The following is a 26,809-nucleotide window of genomic DNA, read 5'->3' on the forward strand; positions in this document are numbered from 1 at the left end:
TCAGCGGACTATCCAGCAACAGTATCAACTTACTGAGGGTGCACTCAATCCCCTCATCCAGATCATCGATAAAGATATTAAAGAGGACCAGCCCCAGTACTGAGCCTTGGGGAACGCCACTAGTGACCGGCCTCCAGCTGGATTTGACTCCATTCACCACGACTCTTTGGGCCCGGCTATCCAGCCAGTTTCTAACCCAACGAAGCGTACGCCAGTCCAAGCCACGAGCAGATAGTTTCTTGAGGAGAACACTGTGGGAAACGGTGTCAAAAGCCTTGCTGAAGTCAAGGTAGACCACATCCACAGCCTCTCCCTCATCCACCCAGCGCATCACTTTGTCATAGAAGGAGATCAGGTTCATCAAGCAGGACCTGCCTTTCATAAACCCATGCTGACTGGGCCTGATCACCTGGTTGCCCTTTTTGTGCTGTGTGATGACATTCAAGATAATGTGCTCCGTGAGTTTCCCTGGCACTGAGGTCAAACTGACAGGCCTATAGTTCCCCGGGTCTACCCTCTGGCCCTTCTTGTAGATGGGCATCACATTTGCTAGCTGCCAGTCGACTGGGACCTCCCCTGATAACCAGGACTGTTGATAAGTGATGGTAAGTGGCTTGGCCAGCTCCTCTGCCAGTTCTCTCAGTACCCTCGGGTGGATCCCATCCAGCCCCATCAACTTGCATACATCCAAGTGCCGTAGCAGGTCGCCAACCATTTCCTCATGTATAGCGAGGGCCACATTCTGCTCCCCATCCCCTCCCACCAGTTCAGGGTACTGGGTATCCAGAGAGCAACTGGTTTTGCCACTAAAGAAAGACTGAGTGGAAAGAAGGCATTGAGCACCTCTGCCTTTCCCTCATCTTTTGTAACTAAGTTCCCCCTTGCATCCAGTAAAGGCTGGAGATTCTCCTTAGTCCTCCATTTAGCATTGATGTATTTGTAAAAACATTTTTTGTTGTCTTTGACGGCAGTAGCCAGATTGAGCTCCAGATGAGCTTTGGCCTTTCTAATTTTGTCCCTGCACTGCCTCGCAACATCCTTATAGTCCTCCCAAGTGGCCCACCCTCTTTTCCAAAGATTGTAAACCCTCTTCTTTCTCCTAAGATCAAGCCACAATTCTCTGTTCAGCCAGGCCGGTCTTCTTCCCTGCTGGCTTGTCTTTGGGCACATGGGGACAGACTGCTCCTGCGCCATTAAGATTTCCTTCTTGAAGAGCACCCAGCCTTCCTGGACTCCTCTGCCCTTCAGAACCGCCTCCCAAGGGACTCTACCAACCAGTGTCCTGAACAGTTCAAAGTCAGCCCTCTGGAAGTCCAATACAGCAGTTTTACTGGTCCCCTTCCTGTCTTCTCCAAGAACGGAGAACTCTACCATTTCATGGTCACTCTGCTCAAGACAGTTTCCAACCACCACATCTCCCACCAGTCCTTCTCTGTTTGTGAAGAGAAGGTCTAGGGGGGCACCTCCCCTGGTAGGCTCACTGACCAGCTGTGTCAGGAAGCTATCTTCCACGCTCTCCAGAAACCTCCTAGACTGCTTTCTCTGGGCTGCGTTGTGCTTCCAGGATATATCTGGGAAGTTGAAGTCCCCCACAAGAACAAGCGCTGACGATTTCACAACTTTTGTCAGCTGCCCGTAGGACTCCTCATCAGTCTCCTCATCCTGGTTCAGCGGTCAGGGTGCAGAGTAAAGCTCCCCATGGTCAAAACAAAACTTCTGTGTTGGCACCAGCCTCTGAGCCCCTGGAGAGCGCTGTGCCTGGTGTACACCATTGCAGCTGAGCTAGCGCTAGACCGCCATTAGAGGAGGTGTTTGTATGGGCGGGGGGGAGCGCTCTGCCCTCTCTGCTCGCCCTGCCTGCGCGAACTGCCGCCCTAACTGCCGCGCCCCGCCCTACCCGCCAGTCCTGCTCACTCGCGCTCCCTAGGGGCGGCTTTTGAACGGCCGGGGAGGGGGCGCTGCTGGCTCCGCCTACACCTCGTTCTCGCCTCGTTCACCTCCCTCACGAGGGCTGCCGGGTCCTGCCGGCTCCCTCGAGTGGGCTCGGTGCCGGAAAAATTAGCCCTGCCTGTCTGATCCTTCGCTCTGCTGCAGAACGCGTCTGCCCCGGAGCCTATCGCCTCGGCAAGTGGCAAAAATGTGCCAAGTTTACCTTTAACAACCTTCCATGGTAAAGAAGTTTTTCCATGACTTGTCAGCCATACCTTTTGTAACAACTTAGATGCATCAAAATAACTTTTGTAAGATTTCTCAATACTTGGGCTACCTTGCTCACACTACAAAAAATAAATCAACTTCGTGAAAAAATAGTTTACTGAATGTTAGCTAGCATGGGTTTTTAATCTGCTATATCGGTGAGATTTCAGTAGATACTCGCTTTTGCCAAAGGAATTTGAATACTTGTTCATCACTAAAATAAATATTTATTTCCACAAACCCACTTTGGCAAGTTTGATTTTACTGTCTGCTTTTGCAGAATGAAGAGGTTAGCCTCCAAAATAGCACAAATAGGAATAGTAATAAATAGCAAAAAAAATGGATTTTCCCTATCTGTGCAAATTTTAAAAGGGAAAATAACAGAAAACCCAAGGAATACAACGCTTGTCTAAGAAACCCCTCATTGGGGGGGGTTCATCTTTGTACAACTGAAAACGCAGTATGATGCCTGAAGCCTGCAGACGGTGGCCAAGAAACAAGCTTTTACATGCTAGGTACCAAGCCGTGAAATACGGGGGGGGGGGGGGAGGAGCGAGGGGGGGGTGTAAGCAGTGTGCAGCAAAAACCACGCCACGGCCGAAACCACTGAGAGCCAAGCGAGGGCTGGCTGAAGGCTAGAGGAAGCACCGACACCGCCCCACCTGGGGACGAGGCGGCGGCGGCGGGCTGGGGCTGCGGGCAGAGGCGCGGGGGCTGCGGGCCAGGCTCCGAGGTGCAAGGGGCCGAGTACCAGGTCACAAGGGGCCGGGCCCCGGGGGCGCAGCGTGCCGCAGGCGCAGGCCGGGCGGCCGCCAGCAGGTGTCGCGCTGCCGCCGCCGGTGCCGGCGGTGCGGGGGCCGCTGCCGAGCGCGGCTCGGCCCGGGCAGGATCCGTCCCAGCGCCCAGCGGCTATTTATACCGCCGCCATGTGACCGGGGAAGCGTCCCGGCTCCAGCTCACTTTTTCCACTCCCCGCAATTAAAAGTGCGCGTCTTGATTTTACTGGGAAGGCCGCGAGGGGAATTTGGGATTCGGGTTTTGTTGCGAGGCTCGTTTCCTTTCTGTCCCTTTCCTCCGGCCGCCCCCTGCTCCGGCCTTCAGGAAGCTTCAGCTCCCAGCTCACCTGGAGAGAGGCCAAGCTTCTTAATATAGACCGCAGTGCGGTCGCCTGGTAAAAGTCTTCTGCCTATGCAGATCTGTTTTCAGTTTGCTTTTCCAAACACAGGGATGTACTGTGAAGCTGCAGGCTTTCCAACTGACAAATATGCATTGGGGACATTTTTTGAAGTTTTGGCACGTATGAGAAATAGGCTGACGCTTTTACTGTAAAACTGGGTCCTGTAATACCATTTTCTCAAATCTCATCTCCATTTAGAATCACTTACGGATATAAATTGCAATCAGCAATAGGTAAAACTATATGCTCAAGCAATTTGCAAAAGCAAGCCTAGCCCAGGCATATGTTTAACTCATGGATACAAAGTCAATACAAGCGAAAGAATGCACAAAATGGCAAATCGGAAGTGAAGACAAATGGAAATTTGATTTGAAAATTTATTCTGTTATGTCTTTTATCTTTATCATTTTTTAATATAAAGATATACCTATCTGCTTTCTGTGAGAATTGCATCAAACAGTACTTATACCTGAGTTGCTTGGCCCTCACACTATTCACTGAGAACACGCAGCTGGTTTTAAGACGTGAATCACAAAACCATAAATAACATGATACCTAAACCAATGTAATAAACATAGTGTTCAGCTAAGTGTATTGGCTCCCAATACAAGTTTCACAGCATTCTGTGCATTCCTGAAAAACAACAAGGTAAATTACATTCTAAAAATATCTAAAGCACAAAGCAGATATTTTTCTACTGATACCTCATCAGAGTCTGATGTCCATCTGCAAAGAGTACAGACTCAGAAAACCACATCATTCCATCTTGGAACGCAGGAAACTTACCTCCACTCTGCCTTGTTATGCAGGAATGAGTTGCACTGGTCTGGAAGGTTGCTGTCATTTGACATGGACTCCAGAATTGAAATGATCTGCTTGAAAGATGGCCTTTTCTGAGGACAAAAGAAAAGTCAGCATTTATGTTACTATGTAAAACCATTCACAAAATTTCTTCAATTGAAAGTCACAGATGGCAAGCAACAGAAATTAGGATGCTGCTTTCTGACACCACATCTACATGAGGACTGTAAAGTTGTAATTTTTGTTTGATTTTGCTATTGTTCTTCCAATTGAATAAATGGTCAGTTTGGAAAAAGTCACATAAGCCAGCAGGACTCAAGCCTCTGCTTACTCTCCTGTATCCACCAGTAAAACCTTTCGGTACTCCTTGTGGTATCAATAAAAACGTTATTAGTACCGATTTTAATTAATAGCTATAAAGATTTTAGAATAAAAAGAAAGTTTTCATCAAGCTAAGAAGGAAAATACTTCCTGAAAGAGAAGGCTGGACCCATTAGCAACTGGTCATTAGACAGACGACCTTTTACAGGGACTAACCCAAACTCTTTAATGCGTGAACAAGCTATTTAGCTGCCCATCACAAATGGGTTCCTGGCTGCGACTTGCAGGGAAGGACACTTTCCAGAAAACCCTCTCACTTAGCTAACCCATGGGTAGGCGGGGAAGAAGTGAAGATCTGGGCTACACAGCAATGCTTTGGATGCCAGCAGAGCTTACACTAACAGTGCCTCAGCTGGTCCTGTGCTGGGCTCATTCACTGAACTTTCTGTCGCCAGGCTCTGCACCCAGCGCCCACCCTGCTGACTGCACAACCACATTGCCACATACAGAGAGCAGTTGCAGCTTCTCTGGATTTTCTTCTTTCCCCTTAGTCCCCAAAAAAAAGCTACTAACTAGCATAATAACTGAAAAAGCCACAGTTAAATGTGTTTCTTCAAGGAGCACTGACTCTGTTAGTCTGTTTGACAGACCCCAGACAAGGTTGAGACAAAAGGTTGAAACAAAATGTAGATACATAATAAGGGGATGATGCGCATTCTCTCTGTATCTCGCCTGTAATTATACCATTTCTGCTAAAATTACAGATGCCGCAATTAAAACGTGCATTTTAATTTGGGAGCACAAAAACAATTAGGAACAATGCTGAGGTGTCTCTCCCAGGAAGATCCAAGTGATTTCCACATTATAAAAGAAAGACAATTTCTTTATTTTAAATGTCAAACAGCATGAAAAAGTGTCAAATGCATAACAAAAAAAAAAAAAAAAAAAGACAAGCTCTCTTATATTGTAATGCTGCACTATTTGGCTGCAACTGGAGGCTTTGTCTGTCGTTTTTTGGTTCATCTCCATGATTTTAGGCAAATGGGCAGTTGGTGAGCTAAGCAGCCTTTCTTTGCAGCACCTGCCCCAGTCACTTGCTCTTGCGCAACCTAGCCTCCAGCCCAGTCATCTGTGGAGCAGCAACCTGGGTGCCTCAAGCCACAGGAGCCATGTGGCATGGGAGCAATATGCTCCCAGTGTGGAAGCCCAGCGGGTACCCCTGCCTGTGGAGCTGCACTTACAGAGAGGCTGGGGGAGGCAGCAGCAGCCCCCCTGCATGCACGATGCTGCTGGACTCACCATGGCGAGCAGACCCACTGAATGCATCCTGAGGGGCACGACTCTCCCTGGTCAGGGAGCATGCAGCACCAGGGGGTAATGGGCACAACATTTATGACTAGTGCCAACATGGTTGGACAGGCCTGGTGCAGTTTTGGAGAAGGAGGACACTCAGACAGCCCTCGTGCCCTTCCTGTTGCTACAGCTCCATCTCTTGTAACCACCCGAGTGGGTGCAAAGTGTCGAGGGGATTCCTCCCAAATGCTGAAGAAGCTGTCAGACAGAAGACTGTGGCACATGGTTTGATGAATGACCTGTTGTTATTTTGACAGTTTTCCCCTCACCAACATTTTCTTGTAGGAGGCGAATTGGAGACAGCTTTCAGGTCACCATGCAATGCCCAGTCCCCACAGAAGCCCTGGGGAACTGCTGCTGCTATATACTGTCTGACTGACTAGCCAGTGTGTAATGTACCTTTACTAAACTAATTCTATTTTCAGGGGCAGATGAAGAGCAAATATCGCTTTGTTACATAAATTACAAGATTTTATGGCTTACTTAGGTGTCCTTTACAAAATGGTTCTGTGTGCGTTGCTTGCTTGTTCTCAGGATTATACTAGGAAGAAAGTATTGGGCAGAGCTCACACCAAGTAAGCACAGTCAACACTGCTATCAGGCCTGCCTAGAATAATTGGAGTTGAGATAACAATGACAGAGAACAGCGCTTTTACTAAGGGCAGCTCAAAGCACTGATGGACTGATTTGGGAAGAACAGCAACATGCACTCTTTGGGTACTACGCAGAGCAGAACCAAGCTGGTATGCAGCAAATATTTACAGGCAAAGGGGCTGTTGTGTTGCTCAACTACAGCTGGAACAAGTGTACAGTCACATAGTACTGACAAAGCTCATTGGCCTGTGTAATTTCCATCAACAGCCACCAGCTATCCTGCCAGCTTACAGATGCCAGATACATGGGTTACAGCTTTCCCTGGAGGTGCAGCTGGCAGGAAGACACAAACCTACATTACTTCGTGTTTTTGTTGGTTTCTTCCCCCAAATGAAACAAATGAAAAATTTAATAAAGCAGTCTAGGTACAGACTGATAACTTGGGTAAAACTGGCGAGAAGTGATTGTTGGGAATCCAAGCTGAGAAGCTTTCTTTAAAAAACAATCTTATTTTCAGTGGGTGGCTGCTTGGCACTTCCTAGAAAGTCAGGCATCTTAAGTGGTTCCTTACAAGAGACTCTCAAAATATCAAGGCATGAGTTGCCTTTGAAAATTGTTTCCCTTCATATCTATGATGTCTCATGCAAAAATTTTTAATGCATTCCCCTTTAGAAATAATTCTGGCTAACATTTTCACTATTGCCTTCCACTCAGTATTTCTTACAAAACAGGTCTGCATAAAACCAAGATATTTAATACATATGGCTTTTCTTTCTTTCTGCTTCTCTATTCACAGATTTGAGTTCCATTAAAATATTCAGTAATTTATAATCATCTTTGATGTTAAAGTGGGGATAAACAGAAGGAACAGATGAAATCAAAAAGAAGGATGGAGTCACCTGCGTTTCCAAAGCAGGAATCCCTAGTAAACGAAGGCATTAGTTATAAGCAACCTTATTTGTACAATTTTCTAATGCCCTAGCAAAAGTAGCTTGTTTGGATTTTAATATTTGGGTAGTTAAGATACTTGTTACCACAGAGACTGTTCTTTAATAACTACTGACTTAAAGTAATTAGTAATTAGCATTTTAGTAAAAAGCTTTGAACCCATACAGGACTGTTTAACTAGCACAGTTTAAACTGAATGAAGACTACCAACACACGTCACCTGTAGCAGTGTACTATGGACATCTTCTTCCAGGCATGAACAAATTCTAATAAATTCAAAGCACAGTTAATAACTGTGTTCTTTCCCATGAGGGATTTATGGTGTGAGCAGTATCTGATACTCCGTCTGCTTTGCAGCAGCATTCCAGGTGTACTCCTTAGGCCCACAGTAAATGCACATCCCTCTTTTCTCAGGGGTAAGTCACCTATAGATACCTGAGGCTTTCTGTGGGCTAGACGTATGCACACAAGCAATTGCTTTTGAGCAGTTGACATCCTTGAACTCACCCTTGCTTGATCTTCAGTAACTTGTTCATGTATCTACTATCCATTTTTCTGAAGCCAGTCCTGGCCAAAGGGAAAGTTGCACAGTGCAGTATTTCAGAGGAGTGTGCTCCATCTTTTGGCTCAAGCAGGCCACACAGCCTTTTTATCAAGGCATTTTGAGAGCTGTAAGTAGTGATCCTTACCCAACATGTGACTGAGTATGTCAGTCGCATGCCCAAAATGTGACCAGAGATTACTCCATTTCATTCATGTGAATGAAGCATTTATAATTGCTTAACAAAAGAGAAGCTGAGTGAAAAATGTAGCAAAGAGCAGACTGTCAGAAAAAAATCAGCTAACCCGACATTTACTCTTTACACACATCAGAGAGATCTGGAACAACACCCTCAGAAACTCAGGCCAAACCCAGGTTAACTGCTCAGGCATCCCTGTTTTACAATGTGCAGATCCCTCCCTCTCCTGGAAATACAGCAACAGCATTCTGGAGTCTCACATATTTGGCTGGAGTGATCGAAAGAGTGAGCTGGTCTAGTATGTGCAGTTCAGTCTGCGGCCTTTGGTAGGGAAGCTGATGCTTGGTGGTAGTTATTAGTAAGACATGTAGTTACCACTTGGAAGGGCTCTTCACTAATTACTGACTTAGAACATAAACAGTCCCCTTAACAGATGCAAAGATTCAAAGCATTTTTTCTTCTCCCCTCTGTGGAGAGGAGAAAGAGGGTGATATTAAGGGAACACCATTTAAATAGGCATTAATGTGGAAACTAAGTTGCTGATGGATCTCAGGCTTCCAGATCCATTCTATAGGAAAGTAACTCCTTGCTTCAAGACAAAAAAAAAAAAAAAAAAGAAAAAAAAAAAAAAAAGAAGGGAAATCTCCTTTCTTGCACTGCTTTCCTATGACTACTCTCCCGTGATAACATGTTCTGGCTTTAGAGCACCTAAGTGCTGTAATTTATTTTGGTATTAATCTTGCTGGTTCTGAAGTAGTAGTTAACTTTCTCCAGAGTTTAAACAAACAGAGTTCTTCCTGTTGCCTTGACCTGAGAAAAAGAGCATAGTTTCTTATCCTTCCCTCTCTTAACTACCTTCATAGGCAAAAGAAATACCTGATAATATTTGGTAACAAAACTGCTTTGTACCCAGGTTCTTTCCAGCCAGTTCATGCATAACGGAATGGTAGCAGAATCAATTTAAGGAAGGTAATCGTCACGATCTACAAAAGCTTTTACTGAGTAAATATTCTTTAATTTCTCTTTTAGTTTATTCTTACAGGGGCAGGTTAAGCAGTATATTACCGTACTTTTATTATTATAATATTACAGCATAATCATTATAAAACTGAATTCAAAATCTTAAGGGAAAAGACTAGGAAATTTTTAATACTAAATTAGAAGAGTTGTTGCCGTTCCTGTCCATATTCCATGGATTAACTTATTCTTTATACACTTCCAGCACAAGAAAGACATCAAAACTGGAACTTGAAATAGTTATTGCACATGTAATGCTCATGTATATCCAAGAAAAATTGACTATTGAAAGAAAATGGAAAATAATTCTTCACTTGATAAAAAAATGGTGGCATTCTTGCCATCTCACCCTATTTACAATGCCTGTCTTTAGTAGTTAGGTAATTTAGTAAAATTAAGAACTCTTGGCTAAAAGGAAAAGAGAAACATTTAGGTACAAATATATCAGAATATTATATATATATATATTAAAAAAAAAAAAAGACAGCCCAACCTAATCTTTTTGTGAAGAAATGGGTGTACCAACATGGCAACAACTGTTGTAGCTCAGACTTGTCCTCCAAAGAAAGATTTGCTAACATACATAGCAAAACAAGCAGTGGATGACGTTAGACACAAATTAAACTACCTTTGAATCAGCTTCCCAACACTGATGCATCAGTTCTGCAAAACTTCTGGGACAACTGCTTGGAATGGTTAATCTCTAATGGAGATAATAAAAAAAAAAAAGTAATTAGAAACATTTCCCTTTAAGGTGCTAATAATAGATTTTCTGTAGGAGCAAAGCAGTTAAAACGAGTAAAACACACTCCTCTTTCATTTTAAACACAATATAAAAACTGATGATTGACGTTAAAAAAAAAAAAAAAAAAAAGAAAAAGACCAACACCGGTAAGACATACAATTAATTAGTAGACTTATAAAGAAGGAATGGAACAAATATACCAGTGGAGTTGCTCAAAAAAACTAGGAGACAAGGAAGTAAAAATGAGGCAAACAGATATTAGTACTAAAATATAACAGTCTGTAGAGATAACGACTGCACTGCATTGTCTTACAAAATGCTTGTCAAGATAGGTATAATGTACAGGCTGGCTTAATTCCTTTCTCCCACACAGATGCATAACACCATAATCAGTTTTGATATACCAAGTGGCAGAAATATAGAGTACACTGAGTTAAAAAGAGTTAAGTGAAGCTCTACATGACACAAGAGACGTTTCATGAGCCTGTGGTCAGAACAATTAGTGAGGACATGCAGATCTCAGAGAACACTCACAGAGCACAGTGAACTCATATAAATATTTTCTGATGACTGAAGACAAAGAGTTGCTGGTTATAGCCAGGACAACTGACTACACAGAATTAGAAGCTGGTTTGGTTTCCTTTGCTGAGTTTTAAACTGTGAAAAAAAATTCTTTCACAGTCTTAAATGACATTTAGTTTAAAGAATCTGTCTCCAGACTGGAAAGCCTAAAAGCAAATCTGTATATTCGTGTATATATTCATGAATACAAGCCTCTCCAGTTGCTTATATGTGCATCCCAACGTTACACATATAAGGAGATCCCTTCTGCTCTCGATAAGGCAGCTAATTGACTTCAGATGTTTCATACTAAAGTAAAGAAATATTTAGATAGAAAAAACAGTTCCTCAGTGCAAATTAGTCCAAATATGAGGAATCAAGATAGTAAAAGGTTTCCTTGTCCTGTAGCAGGTAAGAAACAGATATTACAGTCCTGTTTAGACCAACCTGCCAGGAAGACCCTTTGATCTGTCCTACTCTGACATTTCGTATGTAAACCAGAGCAAGTTGTGTCAAATTTTGCACCATTATGTGACTCCAACATGATCTGCAAAGCCTTACAAACCACAGCAACCAAAGTAAGAGTTAACAAGTTCTGCTGCACAAGCATGTAAATACCATGAAAACTCAAAACAGGAGATAGAGTCTGGGCACTGCAGAAGTATGATTATTTTAATAATGTAATACCTTAAGGTGCAAAGCTTTCCATGCAAGAAATACACAGAAATTTGTACAATGCATAAACAAATTGTACTGCTGCTTGATTTTTGGTTGAGTCATTAACCTAAAAATACACTGGCTAGTCTTGCTACAGTATTTGTCTGTAACCCTCACTGTTCCAGGAGGTGGAAAATAAGTTGCAATCATCATTTACATGTGTCTCCCTTGGGCAGAGTTTTATGTAGTAGTGTAGAGGTAGCAAGTTCCAAAAGTACCAGATAATAATAAAGATGACACTTCTCATTAGCAGTTTATGAGATTATACCTAGTATAATCTGAACTCTCATGTTTTTCTTTTCTGGGTTAAAAAAATATATAATTATATAGAAACTCTAGCAGAATATAAATCACACTGTGAAATAATGTGGAGTGTCAAAAGAGATCCATATAGAGTTGTTAAAATCCACTTTGTTTGCTGGGCTCCAGATTTGCAAAGTGGGATTTTCAACCTCAGCAATTATGTTTTGGCCTCAATCCCACACTGTTTTTAACAAGAGACTTAGAGTGTAAAGAATGAAGGCCTGGCTCAACAGTGACTCAATTCTGTTGTGAACTGGACTCATGAAAGCCCATTAATGTCAATAGATGGAACTGAGAACAGAACCCGGTCCTCATACTTGCTTTGGGACATAGAAACTGGGGAAAAAAAATACAAGCATAACGTATGCCAACTCTTACAAAGCTTATGCTGGGCATGGTCCCTAAATCACGGGCAGAGAAAATAATAACAATGTAAGTAAGTGTTCATGTTTTCAAAGCTTCCTGGAACAATTACAGAGAAGATGGTACCAACTGGCTAGTGGTACCTGGCAGATATACTGCTGGCTTTGAAAATTTCAACCCTTAGGTTTCTCCAGCCATGAGTGTGATAGCTGTCACGTCCACATTTTTCTCATACTATATTTTACACAGTTCCTCACTCTGGAAAACTGTAGAGAAATGTGTGCCATCTTTCACTATATGACTGAATCTCTTTACAACATTCCTAATGCCACTATGTGTCCCTTCCATAAACCTGTACATTTAGAGTAGAATGTAGTACTGTTGATGGAAGTCTTAATGGTTCCACCTTCTTCAAACTGATAGATGAGGCTCTTCCTAAACTAATAGAAAGAGTCTTACTGTGCCTCCTGCTCTGCTACACACTGTTGATGACCACGGACATAATCTTCAGACTGTTAACGTAGCATTTCCAACTAATGAGTATATCACAGTATCACTCACTGGAATTAATCTCAAGCAGAAGAAAAAAAGAGACAAAAAAAGCCACCAACAAAAAATATTAAACTAAGAGGAGGAAACCTAACTCTACTGTTTAACTCTGAAGCATTTTGAGAAACAGTTTATGTAGAATAATAGAAATCTGTATTGTACAGGCACTGCCTCACCATTGTAATGTTTCCCAAGCTTCCGCTGTGTCTAGATAGAGGAGGTTTCATCTTTGTGGAGGATTTCCATGCTTGTCTGTGTGTGGTACAGTCACAACTTTAAATGTTTTTTAAATGTAGTTACTGTCTTTGATATCAAGGGACTATGTGTTCAGATATACGCTCACATGTCCAACTAACTGAAAGCCTCAATTTGTGAGAAGAAGAAAAGCGAGGCTGGGGACACTGTACAAACGGTGTTTACACCACTGAAGTGCTTTTGAAATGGAAAGACTCTGCATGAGGAGGCTTGCAGCTATGCCACAGCCTTGCCGATACCAGTGAGGAGCTCATCTTCAATGTAGTGTTGAACGTAGGTGGCAAAACTGTAATTTCTCTCTTTTTTTAAAACTATTTTTTCTTCTTTTATTTTTGAAATTTTCATCTAAGCGGCAGTTTCTTGTACTATAGTGACTCCTGCTGGGAGAGTTAAGTTGAAGTAGCTGAAGGTCTCTTACAGATATATCAACTCCCGGCCAGTAAAAAGATGTCCTAAACGCAGGAGATGGAGTTAAACTGTTCCCCTACCTTGGACGCAATGGCTTCTTTCATCACTAAGAACAAACCCCTAGGTTTTACAATTGAGACTGAGAAACTAGTACAGTACTTGTACAATTTTTGATCTACAGCATCACGACGTGAAGCTGCAACAATTAGATGTAAAGGGTCCATTCATGAGGAATAACATCACTTTGACCCTTTGTGTTAGCTCCTACTGCTAATCTTTCCATACGCGTGAACTTACTTTCAATTTGAAGAAGATGAAAAAGTCTTTTGCAAAACCCCAATACTGTTTTCTGATCTATGTACCTGAATGTAGAAACGTAGTCTTACCTCGTTTTTTTCCACTACAAGCCAAGCTACTTGTAATCCTTCCAAGCCTTTAAAGGGGACCTCCCTTGTTAGCATCTCCCAGAGAACCTGGAACAGAAAAAAAGAAAAGAATTTTTATTTCTGTACTTTGTATTTAAAATACATTATTAAACCTTGATACAGCACTATTCTGTATCCAATTATCAGGCAACCAGTAACCATTTGCAGGAACTTGGACCAGTGTTTGTGTGCAAGATACTCTGACTAAATTAATTTGGATGTTTTTGCTTTTTCCTCTACAGTACAACCCAGATAAAAAACTGGGTTGTGTGGGGTCTAATGCCTGCAATTTTGTGAGAGCCATGGGAATTGCTTTTTACTTTCTCTGTACACTATGTCACATTTGGCAGTTGAGACTTGGGTAGACAATGAACTCCTCCACTCCTTCTCAGCCCCAAGTAGACACATCCTTGCTTTTCAGTCATTTTGCATTTAAAAATATTTATTTATGATTGCAACTAGTGCTTTTAAATAGTCAGAATCTGATCCATTCAGTATTTTGCTCCTATAAAATGCCTACAAAAACATTAAATATAATATTGCAAGCACAGACGTAATTGTTAATCCCCAAGTATGTGATTATGTTAAACTAAACAATATACAGCCTATTGACAATTATTCTATTCTCTGTCCATATCTTATGGACACACTAATCATAGATACAAAAAAACCCTCCTAATTTCACACGCTTTCAGCATTTTAGTAACACAGCACATGAGAATCTGAGCTGCTCTGTAGAAAAGAGTTTGGCATCACCAAAGAGGCTTGCAGGTCATTGAATCTAACTTGTTTTTCTGCCACAGGGACTACATCTTGGCATTCAATCAAATTAACAGGCACTTTGTACCTTCACTTGTATGTGTCTATTTTTTATCAGAACCTTCATATACTTATCTTGTTACAAATGTCTGCATAGAAACTTTTTCTTCCATTCACATGCCAAACACAACAACAATAAATGACATAATCTATTTAGCATGTGACCAAATGTATTAAGAGCCTTATGCAAGTCTCTACATCCTCACTGGCTGGGTTAGTACCCAGGCTCATTCCAGCTACATCATTTTGAATGGATTCTGGCCAACTATGAAGGTAATTAAAAGAAAAATGAGAGAATATTGGCAGATGCTGCTCAAGCAGAAAAAAATGCACTGAAGCAGAGTTGGGCCTTTAATCAAGTGAACAGGGTACTCCATCAATAGACCTATTTGAATAATTCTGCTTGAGTCGGAAGACTGAATAGTAAAGGTAAATATATCTTGGAAAAATAAGTAAAAGAACAGTTTTCCTGAGAATAAAAAATATATGAGGAAAGCTCTTCATAGACTTATTCATTTCTTCTAAGGAGAATGAATTGGGGCAAACAGGAGAAGAAAAGCACTTTGATTTGTAATTCCAATTCTCACCTCTCTACTGGTTGAGAAGGACATTTAACTGTGAGAGAATGAAATAAGTTAGCAGCCCAAGGTACTTCAGTCAGAAAAGCAGTGTACAAAACCGTTTAAAAACAAAAACCCCTGGACCAAATCAAACATGCAGTGGAGCAGTCTTCCAGAACCAGCTCATTTGAATAATAGGAAACCATGAAGAAGAAACCCAAGTTTGCACATCAGATAGAGCAAGCAGTATCTAAATACTTCTTCCAAGTACAGAACACAATGAAATACACATTAAATGTCTCTGAGAGCCCTGAGCTGGAAAACTCCACTGTTCTATTTGCTTTCAGAAGATTGAATTGTAAGGGTTGTCTAGTTTCATTCATGCACGTAAGTCTGTGCAGAACATTTTGCAACAAATTCCTTTATCATGACACCTCTAGTGTTTATTTCCACTGCCTGTATGGATCACTACTTTCCTAACCAACAGTGACAGCTTAAAATACTTCTATACTGCACACAGTTCGAGAGGAAAACAGCAGTCTTACTAGACATGAAGAATTTTTCTTAATGCTTTATTTATCACTAAAAGGATAGGAAAGTAAAAAAAAAAAAAAATAAAAATTGGCATGCCAGAAACCCTTGCATTGATTTACACAACTTTAGAGCAACGTTCAAACAACATAAATTTTATATTCAGGCCAAAGGTGTAGAAAAAGATCTTCCTTCCAGTGATGACGTGTCAGTATCTCCAGTTTCATAGGACTGTCAACCTGTCTCATGAATCAGCTACCCTGAATCATAAGCTAAGATGAATGAGAGCATTACTGGTTTTACAAAAACAAAACAAAACAACAAAAACAAAACAACATCAAATGGGTATCTTCTGTATTCCCATTTGCTGCTTCCTGTCCCCAGGGTCATTCAGCAGCAGAAAACGCACCTGAACCTGACTTACCCTGGCCTCTTTATTGCAATATACACTCTGACCATTTTCTGAACTCGGTCCTCAGCTCCTATCATACAGAACCTAATCTATCTTCCTTTTCTAGTATAATTTGAGAGACTGACATGATTCACTTCCACTCCCATCTTTGATGGTGAAGATCACCTGCTTTCCTGATCACATGACATCCCTCTGATGACAGACAGCAGGTGTTCACAGAGAAATAGCGAAGTTAGATACGGTGATGGAAAACAAATCGAGATCATTTGTAGTGGTTTGTAAGCTGTGGCATGTGAAGATGTTAGGATCATCTCTGCATACAGAGAAACAGAGTGAGAGATAAAGGTATGAATGTTCTTTCCATACATGAAGCTGAGAATAAGAATGAAATGTCTTCAGTTCTGTCAGTTCAGCTGTGCATTTCAATTCTTATCCTGTCATCTATGTGACAACAATCTAGAGAAGAAACGAAAAAAATGCCAACCCCCATGCAAAGCCAACAAAAATTGAAAGTGCCATACAGGACAGGGAACATCCAAATAAGTAGTTTGAGGAAAAACAATAACAAGCATGGAAAACCTTCACTGAAAAAAAAAAAAAAAGAAATGCTTTCTCTTCATAGGAAAGTGTACACAGATGAGGATCAGGAGCCACAGCTATCAGAAGTACAGCATGAGCAGAAAGCGTTGTTCTCTTAGAGGTACTGCCCTTTGCCATGAAAATTAGGTCAGTCTCCTCTGGATTGATCCAAGTGGAAGTTAAAGATCCCATAATTCTTTTCAAAAAAAGAGTAAGGGATAACCCCTGAAGCTGGCCAACATTCCCTCTATAAATAACATACGTCCTCATAGCTAAAGCAATGTATGAACTATTGCTAGGATTGCAACAGCTGCTACATTTAACTCATCTCTATGCTACCAATAGCCAATTAATACTTTTACTTTTTCATTCTTGTAAGCATTTAAAATTACATTGCGTACTTATACAGGTACACAAACGCACACTACCATCCACTACAAACACTTTTGCCAGGTTAACATGTTCCAAGCATCTATCTTCATGATTTCAGAACAGCTTTTAGAGAGAACACTGTAGTTCCACAGACACTTCCATATCTTGAAGAGAAGCAGAAAATCATTTTTGAGCAACGCAGACAATGATGTGATATCCTTACTGCGAGTGAACTTACGGGTTGATCACTTGTGGCACTTGCTCAAGAGTATGGATTTGGAAATGGATTAGAAAAGTGAATCACAGCATGGCTAAAGGAAGTTCAAAATCTGTCTTTGTGGCATAATAAATCTCCTAGAATATTTAGCTTTAGCATTTCCTAGGCTGTACTATGTATTACTTACTGTTTATCTCAAGTAGAATATATGGTACTGTTTATCCACCCAGGAAGAGCATGAGAAGCTAACATGAACATTAGCTACAAATACATATGCAACTGTTTGCAAAGAGGGAAGTTCATTTCAGGTGAGAAGCAAATTGGACTTATGATGTACAGGAAGACTTTGACACTTCACGGGAAAAGTGCTCTCAGACTTGAGCAGAATATTTAAAATCACAGATTAGTTTGTAGAAAGAAAAGCCAGCCAGGAAAGGAAAAAAAAAAAAAAAAAAGATAATAAATTAAAGAAACTTATAGGAATGGTAACAAATACCATGAACAGAATATCTATTCCTAGCATCTTATTAGTTTACATTTGAAATGATTCTGTTCTTTGTTAACAAGCCTTTAACTGAAGAAATGCAGATTTGTCTCTCTAGCACAAAAGCTGCTGGCAAGTGTTACACTTTGAAAAAGGATTCTTTAAATGTTGTTTTTACAGATGATAATCATTTGACAAGACAAAAATACCCCTTCTAAGATTTTTTTTGTTTTCAGTCTCCTAACTAATTCTTTGATAATCCAACACTTACAACAGGGAGACTCCAACTTTCAAAGTTATATTCTGACAATTTCCTGCTTTCTGACAACTCCATTATGTCAGTAATTTCATCAACTGAGAACTTGGGCCACTGCCATTCTTCATTTCTACCCCTGAATCTCCTCTGAAAACAATGGTGTTCCAAGACATAGCATTGGAGTTATAAAATGATTTCTAAGTGTTTATGAATTCATAAGCTTTTACCCACAGTAGAGCACATTAGCTCAAAAACAGTATGTTAAAAAATGTGGGTCAAATATTATTAGGCATACTGAGGTAGCACTATAAACCCATAACCACATTAAAATATTCTAGTAACACTAAACTGGTTTCATACTGAGAGCAGTTCAGTTTTAGCTTCAAGCACAGAAGTGTCAAAGGAGCTTTACTTTTTGGATGTAAAGTAAACTCTGTGTGACATACTGTTCCCACAGATCTGGTAATACTTGATATGATAGAATATTAAACAATTTCTTACCTTCTCCCACTCCTAGAATGTTACTTGAAGTCAATTCACACCAAGATGACTATGTGAGCAGTCTTGAACTGTAAGACCTTTTCTGGAATTTCTTCTCTAACATTTTTTCTTTGTTTTGGAATTGGAATGTTTCCCTTCAGTGGATAATATATGATTGCTTCCAGTAACAGTTCACATTAACATTTACATTTGTTAGCTTATGTTCTATTACTGTTTGTGCCCTAGTTAAGTTAAGCAAGGATTTTTAAATCTGCTGATATAGGCTTCTTCTTTCCCCTTACAAACTGTCAACCTTTCATTTGTAAGATACCCCAACATCATCTCTCATATTTTTTCACTATAAACAAATGTTTGACAAAAAGTTTATGTAATCTATGTAGCCTTCCACTGGGACATCAGCTTAGCTATGTAAGACCATAGGTGCTAGTTTAAAAATACAGTGCATCCCTTACATCTCTTCCCACCCCTCAAAGAGAAAGGGGCAATATTTTATAATATATTGTTCTGAAACAACTCCCCATTCTGTCACCAACAGTGGAACCCAAACCCAAAAAGCTATGTAAACAGATACGCATGCAGACTATAACCCCACTTCCTTTTTCTTTCCTCCCAAAGTATTAATTACTGCTGTCATGGAAAGGTTATGGGGCAAGATTCATAATTGGTCTGACCAGTACTCTTTCTATCCTATTCTGTATTGCAGAGCAAAACCAATTTAGAGTTTGACTGTGGACAAAGTGAAATAATTCACATGACTCTACCTACAAATCTGACATTCTAATGCACTATTACTGATTATTTCCCCTTCATATAAATGACAAAGCCACGCTGGCATTCTCTGTATTTTTAGATTGGGCCTCTACCTCCACAAGAGGTACAGCTTCTATTTTCTCAGCTACCAGGTAACGATACCAGAATCTTTTAAACAGTTAAGCATAGAAAAGTGGCTACCTTTTTGATATAAACTCAATGACGTTCCATTTTATGGAAGTTCTGGTATACACCTATTACAACACAACCTTTTTCTCTTCTGCTTCACTAAAGCACAAGCAGAGATTAATGATGCAGATTGCTCAGTGGTTCCTGCAAGCCTTCTGACATATGCTGAATACTTGCGGTAAAGCATGCATTTCCCACACTGGCATGCTGCTAATCTAATCAGATATGGACCTTACCAAACATGCAAGACACTGTTCTTCCTATCATTTTTAAACACGTAATTATAAATTATGGGTGAGGCCTGAAAAAGTGTGATATTTTTTGCTGTCGTTATTTAGAATTGTTGTTCCTGCATCCCATGAATTCTGTTACACTGGAGTTCTGCTACTATGCAGAGAGAAATTAGAGGCACTTACCACTCCGTACGAGTATGTGTCACATGTTTCAGACACTGGGAGACTTTGGATGACTTCTGGAGCCATCCATGGAAAAGTGCCCACTAATGACATGTGTGTTGTATGTGAGTGGAACCTTGAGGCACCAAAATCACAGATCTGGCAAAAATAAACAGATAGTAGAGTGTCAACCTAATTTATCAGCCATCAAAAGATCAAGCAGCAGCATCTCTCACATAATTAAAGTGTTCATACCTTTAACACGCCATCAGCAGCTATAACAACTAAAAATGAAAAAAAACCAATAGGTTACAAGAATGCCTTTAAAAACAAATGCAATATGTTTTCACAGAAAAAAAGAAAAAAAAAGTTTGCACTTTATCAAGAAAACAATTCCATGCTCAGTAAGCACCCAAATATGCAGACATTCACAATTGTCCTGGTTTCTCTGAGCAGGTTTGGAGACCATCTGCTGAATACCTGAAAGCCTCTGAACAACTGCAAAGCCTTTCAGGTCTTACTAAGTTCAAAGACAGCAACACACCTATAACTAAAATACAGATAAGCTCCCTTGTCTCCAATGTAGCAGTTAGGCTTAACAACAAACTCTCCAAAAGATTTGTTAAATGAAAAAAAAAATAAAAAGGAGATAATTTACAACTGAAATTAGATCTAGTTTTCTTGTGACTATTATTCCCCTGTGCAGATTATTAAAATTGAGTCCCTCCTGTCCCACTACTAGATAATGTTTCAGTTCAAATCAATATTCAGCAAATTTCATAAATGCTTGTCAACTGCCAAGTACAGTCTAAACAGTGCAGCTCTATGCTGAGTGTGCATTACTCAAAAGCATGACTATCTGTCAAACCACAAAACAGGCCATGACAAAAACAAGATTTTCAGATAGGAAATAATAGGTCTTATCCAGTCTACTGTGTCTGGTGCATGCCAGTCTTCCCTGGTACTCAACAGTTCTGAATAGAAAAAACAAGTGAGGAGTGTCCAGGCAATCTCTGACAGCTGATAAGATGGACACAATCACGGTCAGCCAGACACAATTTGAAAAGAGCCCTCCACAATGCTTTAAATGACGCCAGGGACAGTAGCAGAGCTCCAACAGCTTCAGAACAGAGAGGAGGGAGGAGAAGGAAATAGACTTTTCTGTGCCACAGCAACAGCCAGTGCAGCTTGTTGACAGCCAAGGTGTTCTGCACATTCTCAAAGCTCAGGTACAGATCTGAGTGCTACAATTACAGGTAACAGTAAATACAGAGCATTTTATTGTTTTGCTACTTTACCATTCCTGGACTTCAGATCTCTGTGGATTACTTTGACTGGAGCTTCCATATGTAAATAGTGCATTCCTACACAAAACAAGAGAACAGTCTCGTTAGGCAGGCTGAGGGTGGCCTCACTTATGAGCAGTCATGTTTTTTAGGTCCCATTACTCATCCTCGTTACAGGCTGGCATATTTGCAGGCTGTATTGATCGGATGCGAGAAAAGCAAAGGTCCCCATAACCTGTTTGAGTAAAAATAACTAAGCAAAGCTCATATATCTCTCAGAGCACCTATATGGTATGTTAATGCTTTTTAACGTCATATTTAGTTATTTTCTCTAATGTGTAGAGAAATGAATGGCATGAATTTAATGTTCATTAGTTTACACTAATTCTTGTGTGGTCACAGAGAACCCAAAGGACAGAACAGTTTGTTCTGTATCATTATATGAAAAATGTCAGTATGTTTACTGAGAACAAGCTTCCTTAAATATACCAATTCAAATAAAATGTAAGGATAATTATGCACTTTACCTCATAATTACACTACATCAGCAAGATTATCCTCTTGGGACTTAGGGGCAAACCATAAGTAAAACTGGCTCACAGAAGGCATTTTCACTCCTGAAATGATTTCCGACTCAAAATAATCAAGAAACATATTAAACAGTGAATGCTTGATATTTTTGTTGTTGTTTGTGTTCTTTTATGGGCAATTTGAATAAGGAAGTAGAGGAAAGCTTTTCTGACTTCATAGGGAAAGAATCTCCAGCTTTACACCCTGCTGACTGTGTAAGACATAACATACCACTGGTCTTGCTTACCTTTAGCTATGTCAGTTGCCCAGGTCATGATATGATCCATATCCATCTCTTCACTTTTGTTACTATTAATGTAATCAAACAGTGAGCCAGCAGAAGCATATTCTATTAGAAAAAAAAAAAAAAAAAAAGGAAAAAAAGCACATGACAGTTTTAAACACTGCACCTAAATTCAAAGATCTAATAGAAACTCTGCCAGCTGCAGAAAGCAGCCAACTTCAAGCTTAATTTGCATTCAGCAGCAAACGTTATTAGTAGCGTAGTAGGAGAGTAGTAGTTTGTTCCGGCTGTCCCAGCACAGACATAATTTACTGCTACGGGAAAAGAAATGTAAAATAATCTGTAATGACAGGCTTTAAAATTAAAAGGCGTTAGAAAGCTCTGGTGTAAAGAGAGCTCAGGCAAGGCAGTTCAAATTCTGGAGTAAAAGGTTCTGGTGATTATTTTCTTTTTAAAGATTTATGAAGGATAGTTCTGTTCAGAGAGAGACCTATGTAAAAATGGTAACACACCACTGAGCAATTTAGTCCACTTGTGACTTTACAGCTGGCATGCAAATGGTGTTAAGCTTTCACTGCTTTATATTCTGTTGGCCTAGGGCAAGTCAGCACAGCTAAGAAAGCAAGATGTTTTCTTACTCTCCTTATTCAGCATCAACAGAAGCTTTTCCTAACTTCTTTCACCTACACCTACAGAAACCCACAGCAGGATCATGCAGGTAGAAACAAAGGCTTTTTTGGCCTGTCAGTGTTTGAGAGTGTGACAGACAGAATCCAGTCTGACTTTCAGGGCTCACAGGGCTGTGAGCTGGAATACCAAGCTCATTACACCTACACACTTTTAAATGGGGAACTGGAAACAACAGAAACCTCCACAGTGCCACTTCTATATAGCTTGAAATTCTTCCATATTTAAACAGTGAACGTTCCTCTCCCAACCAGAACAGCAGTTAACAGATGAGATTGGTGGTACCAGATCTCCCCTATTATTTCAAAGAGGATACTCCCCACTAATCAGCAGTACTGTGTTTAAATTATGCCCCATAACAAAGGATAATTATTTTGTTTTTTAAAAAGTTAAATCAGGTATTAAATATATGGTGTTCTATTAGGAAGAACAGGTTTGCAAGTAGAAAGGGACATACAAAAATTAAATTTCCTACTTCCCCATCCAAGAATAGAGCAGATCAAGTAATTTATTCATTAACAAAAAATGAAAGGAAGAAACTATGGACTTAACACTAAAGCAAAGTTGGGCAAATCTCCATGTGCAGCAGGTCACACTCAGCAGCCTAAAGGCTGTAGCTTCTTTGTTTAGTATTTACTGTAATTTCCCAAATAAGCTTTATGCTTATTTAGTTTTTTTGGTGAACCATGAACAAATACAAGATATTGCTCATCAGCTGAAGAAGCTGATACATTTTCTTCTTTCTGATTGCCAGGACAGAGTGAGCACATGCTGCTGTGTGTAGTCCAAGTAGCACAAAGAGTAAGGGGATGCAAGAAGCAATTCCAAGCCTTTCGCCCCTGTCTCCAAAGGCTGTTCAGTGTGCTCTTTGGGCAATCTGCAGAATTTAAAACAAGATTCCCCAAATCTTCATAGCTAATGAGGCAAACCAGCTGGTATACAATTGAAATGCCTAATTTCTGCCATTTGAAAGCAGCAACAAAATCCATCCCACCTAAGACAACAAAAATATATCTGGATTGCTGTTCATAATAGTATTAATCAATGAATGATAGATCATCGTAGGGTAAGTGCATACAAAGCAAACATTGCTCATCACCAACGAAATTGAAAGCATGGGGAGACTACTAAGTGGGGAAGGAAACTCTGGGACAAGACAGAATCTGCAGCCTAGAATATGGGAGGCCACATGAGAAGATCCCATCGCTAAATGAAAGGAAAGAGGGAGTAAATAGGAAGTCACTTGCAAGCAAACACTAGTGGTAAGTTAGTTTTGGTTCATTGCTGCAGGACCATCAGCTGCAAGTAGCCCCTGCAGGAGACAGGCATGCTGCTTCTGATGTCACCGAAAGAGGACCAAGCTGCTGACCTGCACATTTCCTCAATTAAAACATCAGCTTTTTTTTACCCATGATGTCATTATATATCTTATAAATGGATTCTTCAGGAATAGGCTGGCTGGACACTTTGCATGCCTTTACAATGCATAATTTGATCTGCCGGGGACAGGGATAACTGAGATCCCTGAGCCCTTCACTGCTCTGTGTGAATGGAGACGAGCAATCTTCAAGCAACACAGCTCGATCCTTTAGTATTTCTCCTCTGTATCTATTGTGCCACGGGTTTTTACAAGAGGGATATAGATTTGAAAATTATATTGTCAGGGTATTTTTTTTTTTCAATGAAGGATAAGAGGTATTTGCTTTAGAAAGAAAAGTTGCAAATAGCAAACTGTCCTTTCCCTGTGGGATACATCGTATGCTTCTGCACAGAGGGGACACACAAGCTGCAAGAATCTTTAGGGAGGAAGCAGCAGTGATCAAAAACCAGATCTGAAAGCTAGACATCAAGACTGCTGTTGGCAGTCAACGACATCTAGAACGATGTGATTCATGTCAGCAGCTTGAGGGGCTGGATGATGAGCAGTAACACTGACATACATCCCAGTGGGGGAAACATGTTTTGACTGCACATGTAGATTTTCTCATTCCTATGGGGCATTCTCAGAGAACTATTTGACAATCCCACATAAGATGTTATGTACAGCCAATACTTAGCACATGCCAATGCTTGGCTGAATGCCCTAATCTCCATCATTTTCAAGAATTATTAAGTTCTTAGGATTTCTTGCTTGGGATTTTCTCTTGCAAGACATGGATCTCTGACTAAACACAAGATTGAAACTGCAGCACTGAAAACTACCCAGAAGACCATGGAGCGAACATCTCTCTAAAAGATAAGTCAAGCACAATTAGCATTTCTTTTCTCAGTAGCCACACTCCCATTTGAAAACTGGGGAAATGTAGCCTTGCTCCCCTTCCATCCCAAGGGACTCTAGACTCCTTGGAAATTGCATGGAGAACCCAATGCAGTTTAAAAATAAAATGTTTTTTCCTTAGCCAGGATGGATTCAGAGCTCCTCAAATAGCAAAGTGGTTGGACCACACAGAGTATAGTCTCCTGCCCACAGACAGTTAAAGAGTCCCCATTCCCAATGACATAATAAACCACTTTAGCTGTTCTCTGTCCTGTGACTGGCAAGCAGGTCAAATGACCTTCTCTGAACACTGACCTTTTGTGAGATCAAACTGAGGACTTTCTGATCCAGACATCATTCTGAGGTGTTGATTACACATTTGCTTTGTTAAGTCTGCTCTCTGGTTTACACTTATTAAACTTACATTACAAATAATTATATGACCTGACTTATTAACTTTCTACTATTTTTATTGCTTAAACCAGGTATTTAAGTTCCTTTCTGATATGTTATCACCAGTCCATGCTCCAACTGGTGCAGGCTGTGGACACCCTTCATGCACCCCTGGAGTACTGGCTTCAACACTGCGACCTCCAGTAGCCTGACATGCCAGTAGGTACAGCAGCTCTGTATCTCACAAGTGCTCCCACCAGATTACACTGCCATCTGCTGTGATAACAGGAGGTCTAAGACACAGGTAGAAATAACTGAATTTTCAGAGGTTCTGTCCACAATCAGGAGGATTTCTACAGCTGATTAGAAGTTGTGTTTTTTTTCCAGCACGTGTTGCTGGGTGGACCCTTTGCAGCAGAAGCTCCTGGAGAAACTTACACTAAAATGAAACCCTGGCCAGGGCAGCAAAGGTCAACAAGAAGATGATACTGCCTACAGACAGCTTGGTGCTATCTACATCCATAAAAACCAGGTTCTGCCCAGGAGGTGACAGACCACAGCTAGACCTGCTTTGTGGTGGGACAGCCCTATGGTGGCACAGCCCTGTGCCAATTGCAAGGCAATTGGCTCTGAGGCAGACGCGTTCTGCAGCAGAGCAGGGGATTGGACTGGCAGGGCTAATTTTTCTGGCACTGAGCTCACTCGAGGGAGCCGCCAGGACCCAGCAGCCCTCGTGAGGGAGGGGAACAAGGCGAGAAGGAGGCGTAGGCGGAGCCAGCAGCGCCCCCTCCCCGGCCGTTCAAAAGCTGCCCCTAGGGAGCGCGAGTGAGCAGGAGCACGGCAAGCAAGACTGGCAGTTAGGGCGTGGCACGGCAGTTAGGGTGTGGCGCAGCAGTTAGGGCGTGGCACGGCAGTTAGGGTGTGGCGCAGCAGTTAGGGCAGGGTGCAGCAGTTAGGGCGAGCAGAGAGGGCTTAGCTTTTCCCCCCGCCCATACGAACACCTCCTCTAACGGCGGTCTAGCGCTAGCTCAGCTGCAATGGTGTACACCAGGCACAGCGCTCTCCAGGAAGTCTGTGCGCACCCAGACCGACTGCCCGCTCAAAACTGCGGCAGTTCAGGTGTCCGGGTGCAGGGAGTGCCTGAGCCTGTTGCTACCACCCGCGGGGGGCAGAGAGACTGTGTGCGTGAGGTGCGAGCAGGTGGATGACCTGGTCCGCCTGGTGGCAGAACTCAAGGAGGAGGGAGCTGAGCTTGTTCAGCCTGGAGAAAAGGAGGCTCAGGGGCGACCTTATCGCTCTTTACAGATACCTTAAAGGAGGCTGTAGCGAGGTGGGGGTTGGTCTGTTCTCCCACGTGCCTGGTGACAAGATGAGGGGGAATGGGCTAAAGTTGCGCCAGGGGTGTTTTAGGTTGGATATTAGGAAGAACTTCTTTACTGAGAGGGTTGTGAGGCATTGGAATGGGCTGCCCAGGGAAGTGGTGGAGTCAACATCCCTGGAGGTCTTTAAAAGATATTTAGATGTTGAACTCAGCGATATGGTTTAGTGGAAGACTTGTTAGTGTTAGGTCAGAGGTTGGACTTGATGATCTTCAAGGTTGGTCAACTGCATGAAGTTCAACAAAGCCAAGTGCCGGGTCCTGCACCTGGGGCGCAATAACCCCAAGCAGAGCTACAGGCTGGGAGAGGAATGGTTGGAGAGCTGCCAGACAGAGAAAGACCTGGGAGTGATGGTGGATAGTCGGCTGAATATGAGCCAGCAGTGTGCTCAGGTGGCCAAGAAGGCCAACGGCATCCTGGCTTGTATCAGGAACGGTGTGACCAGCAGGGCTAGG

At 41.5% G+C, this 26,809-nt stretch overlaps 1 protein-coding gene across 2 annotated transcripts in view; it reads right to left on the minus strand.

The window, feature by feature from the left end:
* The window catches only part of LOC309879567 (mitogen-activated protein kinase kinase kinase 20), a 79,116-nt gene that overhangs the window by 20,756 nt on the left and 31,551 nt on the right, over window positions 1-26,809 (minus strand). For both annotated transcript variants that reach the window (XM_082763384.1, XM_082763385.1), the window contains exons 5-11: window positions 21,642-21,743; window positions 20,837-20,902; window positions 19,794-19,822; window positions 19,560-19,697; window positions 13,435-13,521; window positions 9,776-9,850; window positions 4,160-4,266 (exon numbers count right to left, since the gene is read on the minus strand). In XM_082763384.1, coding sequence (XP_082619510.1) covers window positions 4,160-4,266; window positions 9,776-9,850; window positions 13,435-13,521; window positions 19,560-19,697; window positions 19,794-19,822; window positions 20,837-20,902; window positions 21,642-21,743 — 604 coding nt within the window. The remainder of the gene's footprint in view (window positions 1-4,159; window positions 4,267-9,775; window positions 9,851-13,434; window positions 13,522-19,559; window positions 19,698-19,793; window positions 19,823-20,836; window positions 20,903-21,641; window positions 21,744-26,809) is intronic.

The sequence above is a fragment of the Aythya marila genome (assembly GCF_965140915.1).
Source record: "Aythya marila genome assembly, chromosome: 6".
Classification (NCBI taxonomy): domain Eukaryota; kingdom Metazoa; phylum Chordata; class Aves; order Anseriformes; family Anatidae; genus Aythya; species Aythya marila.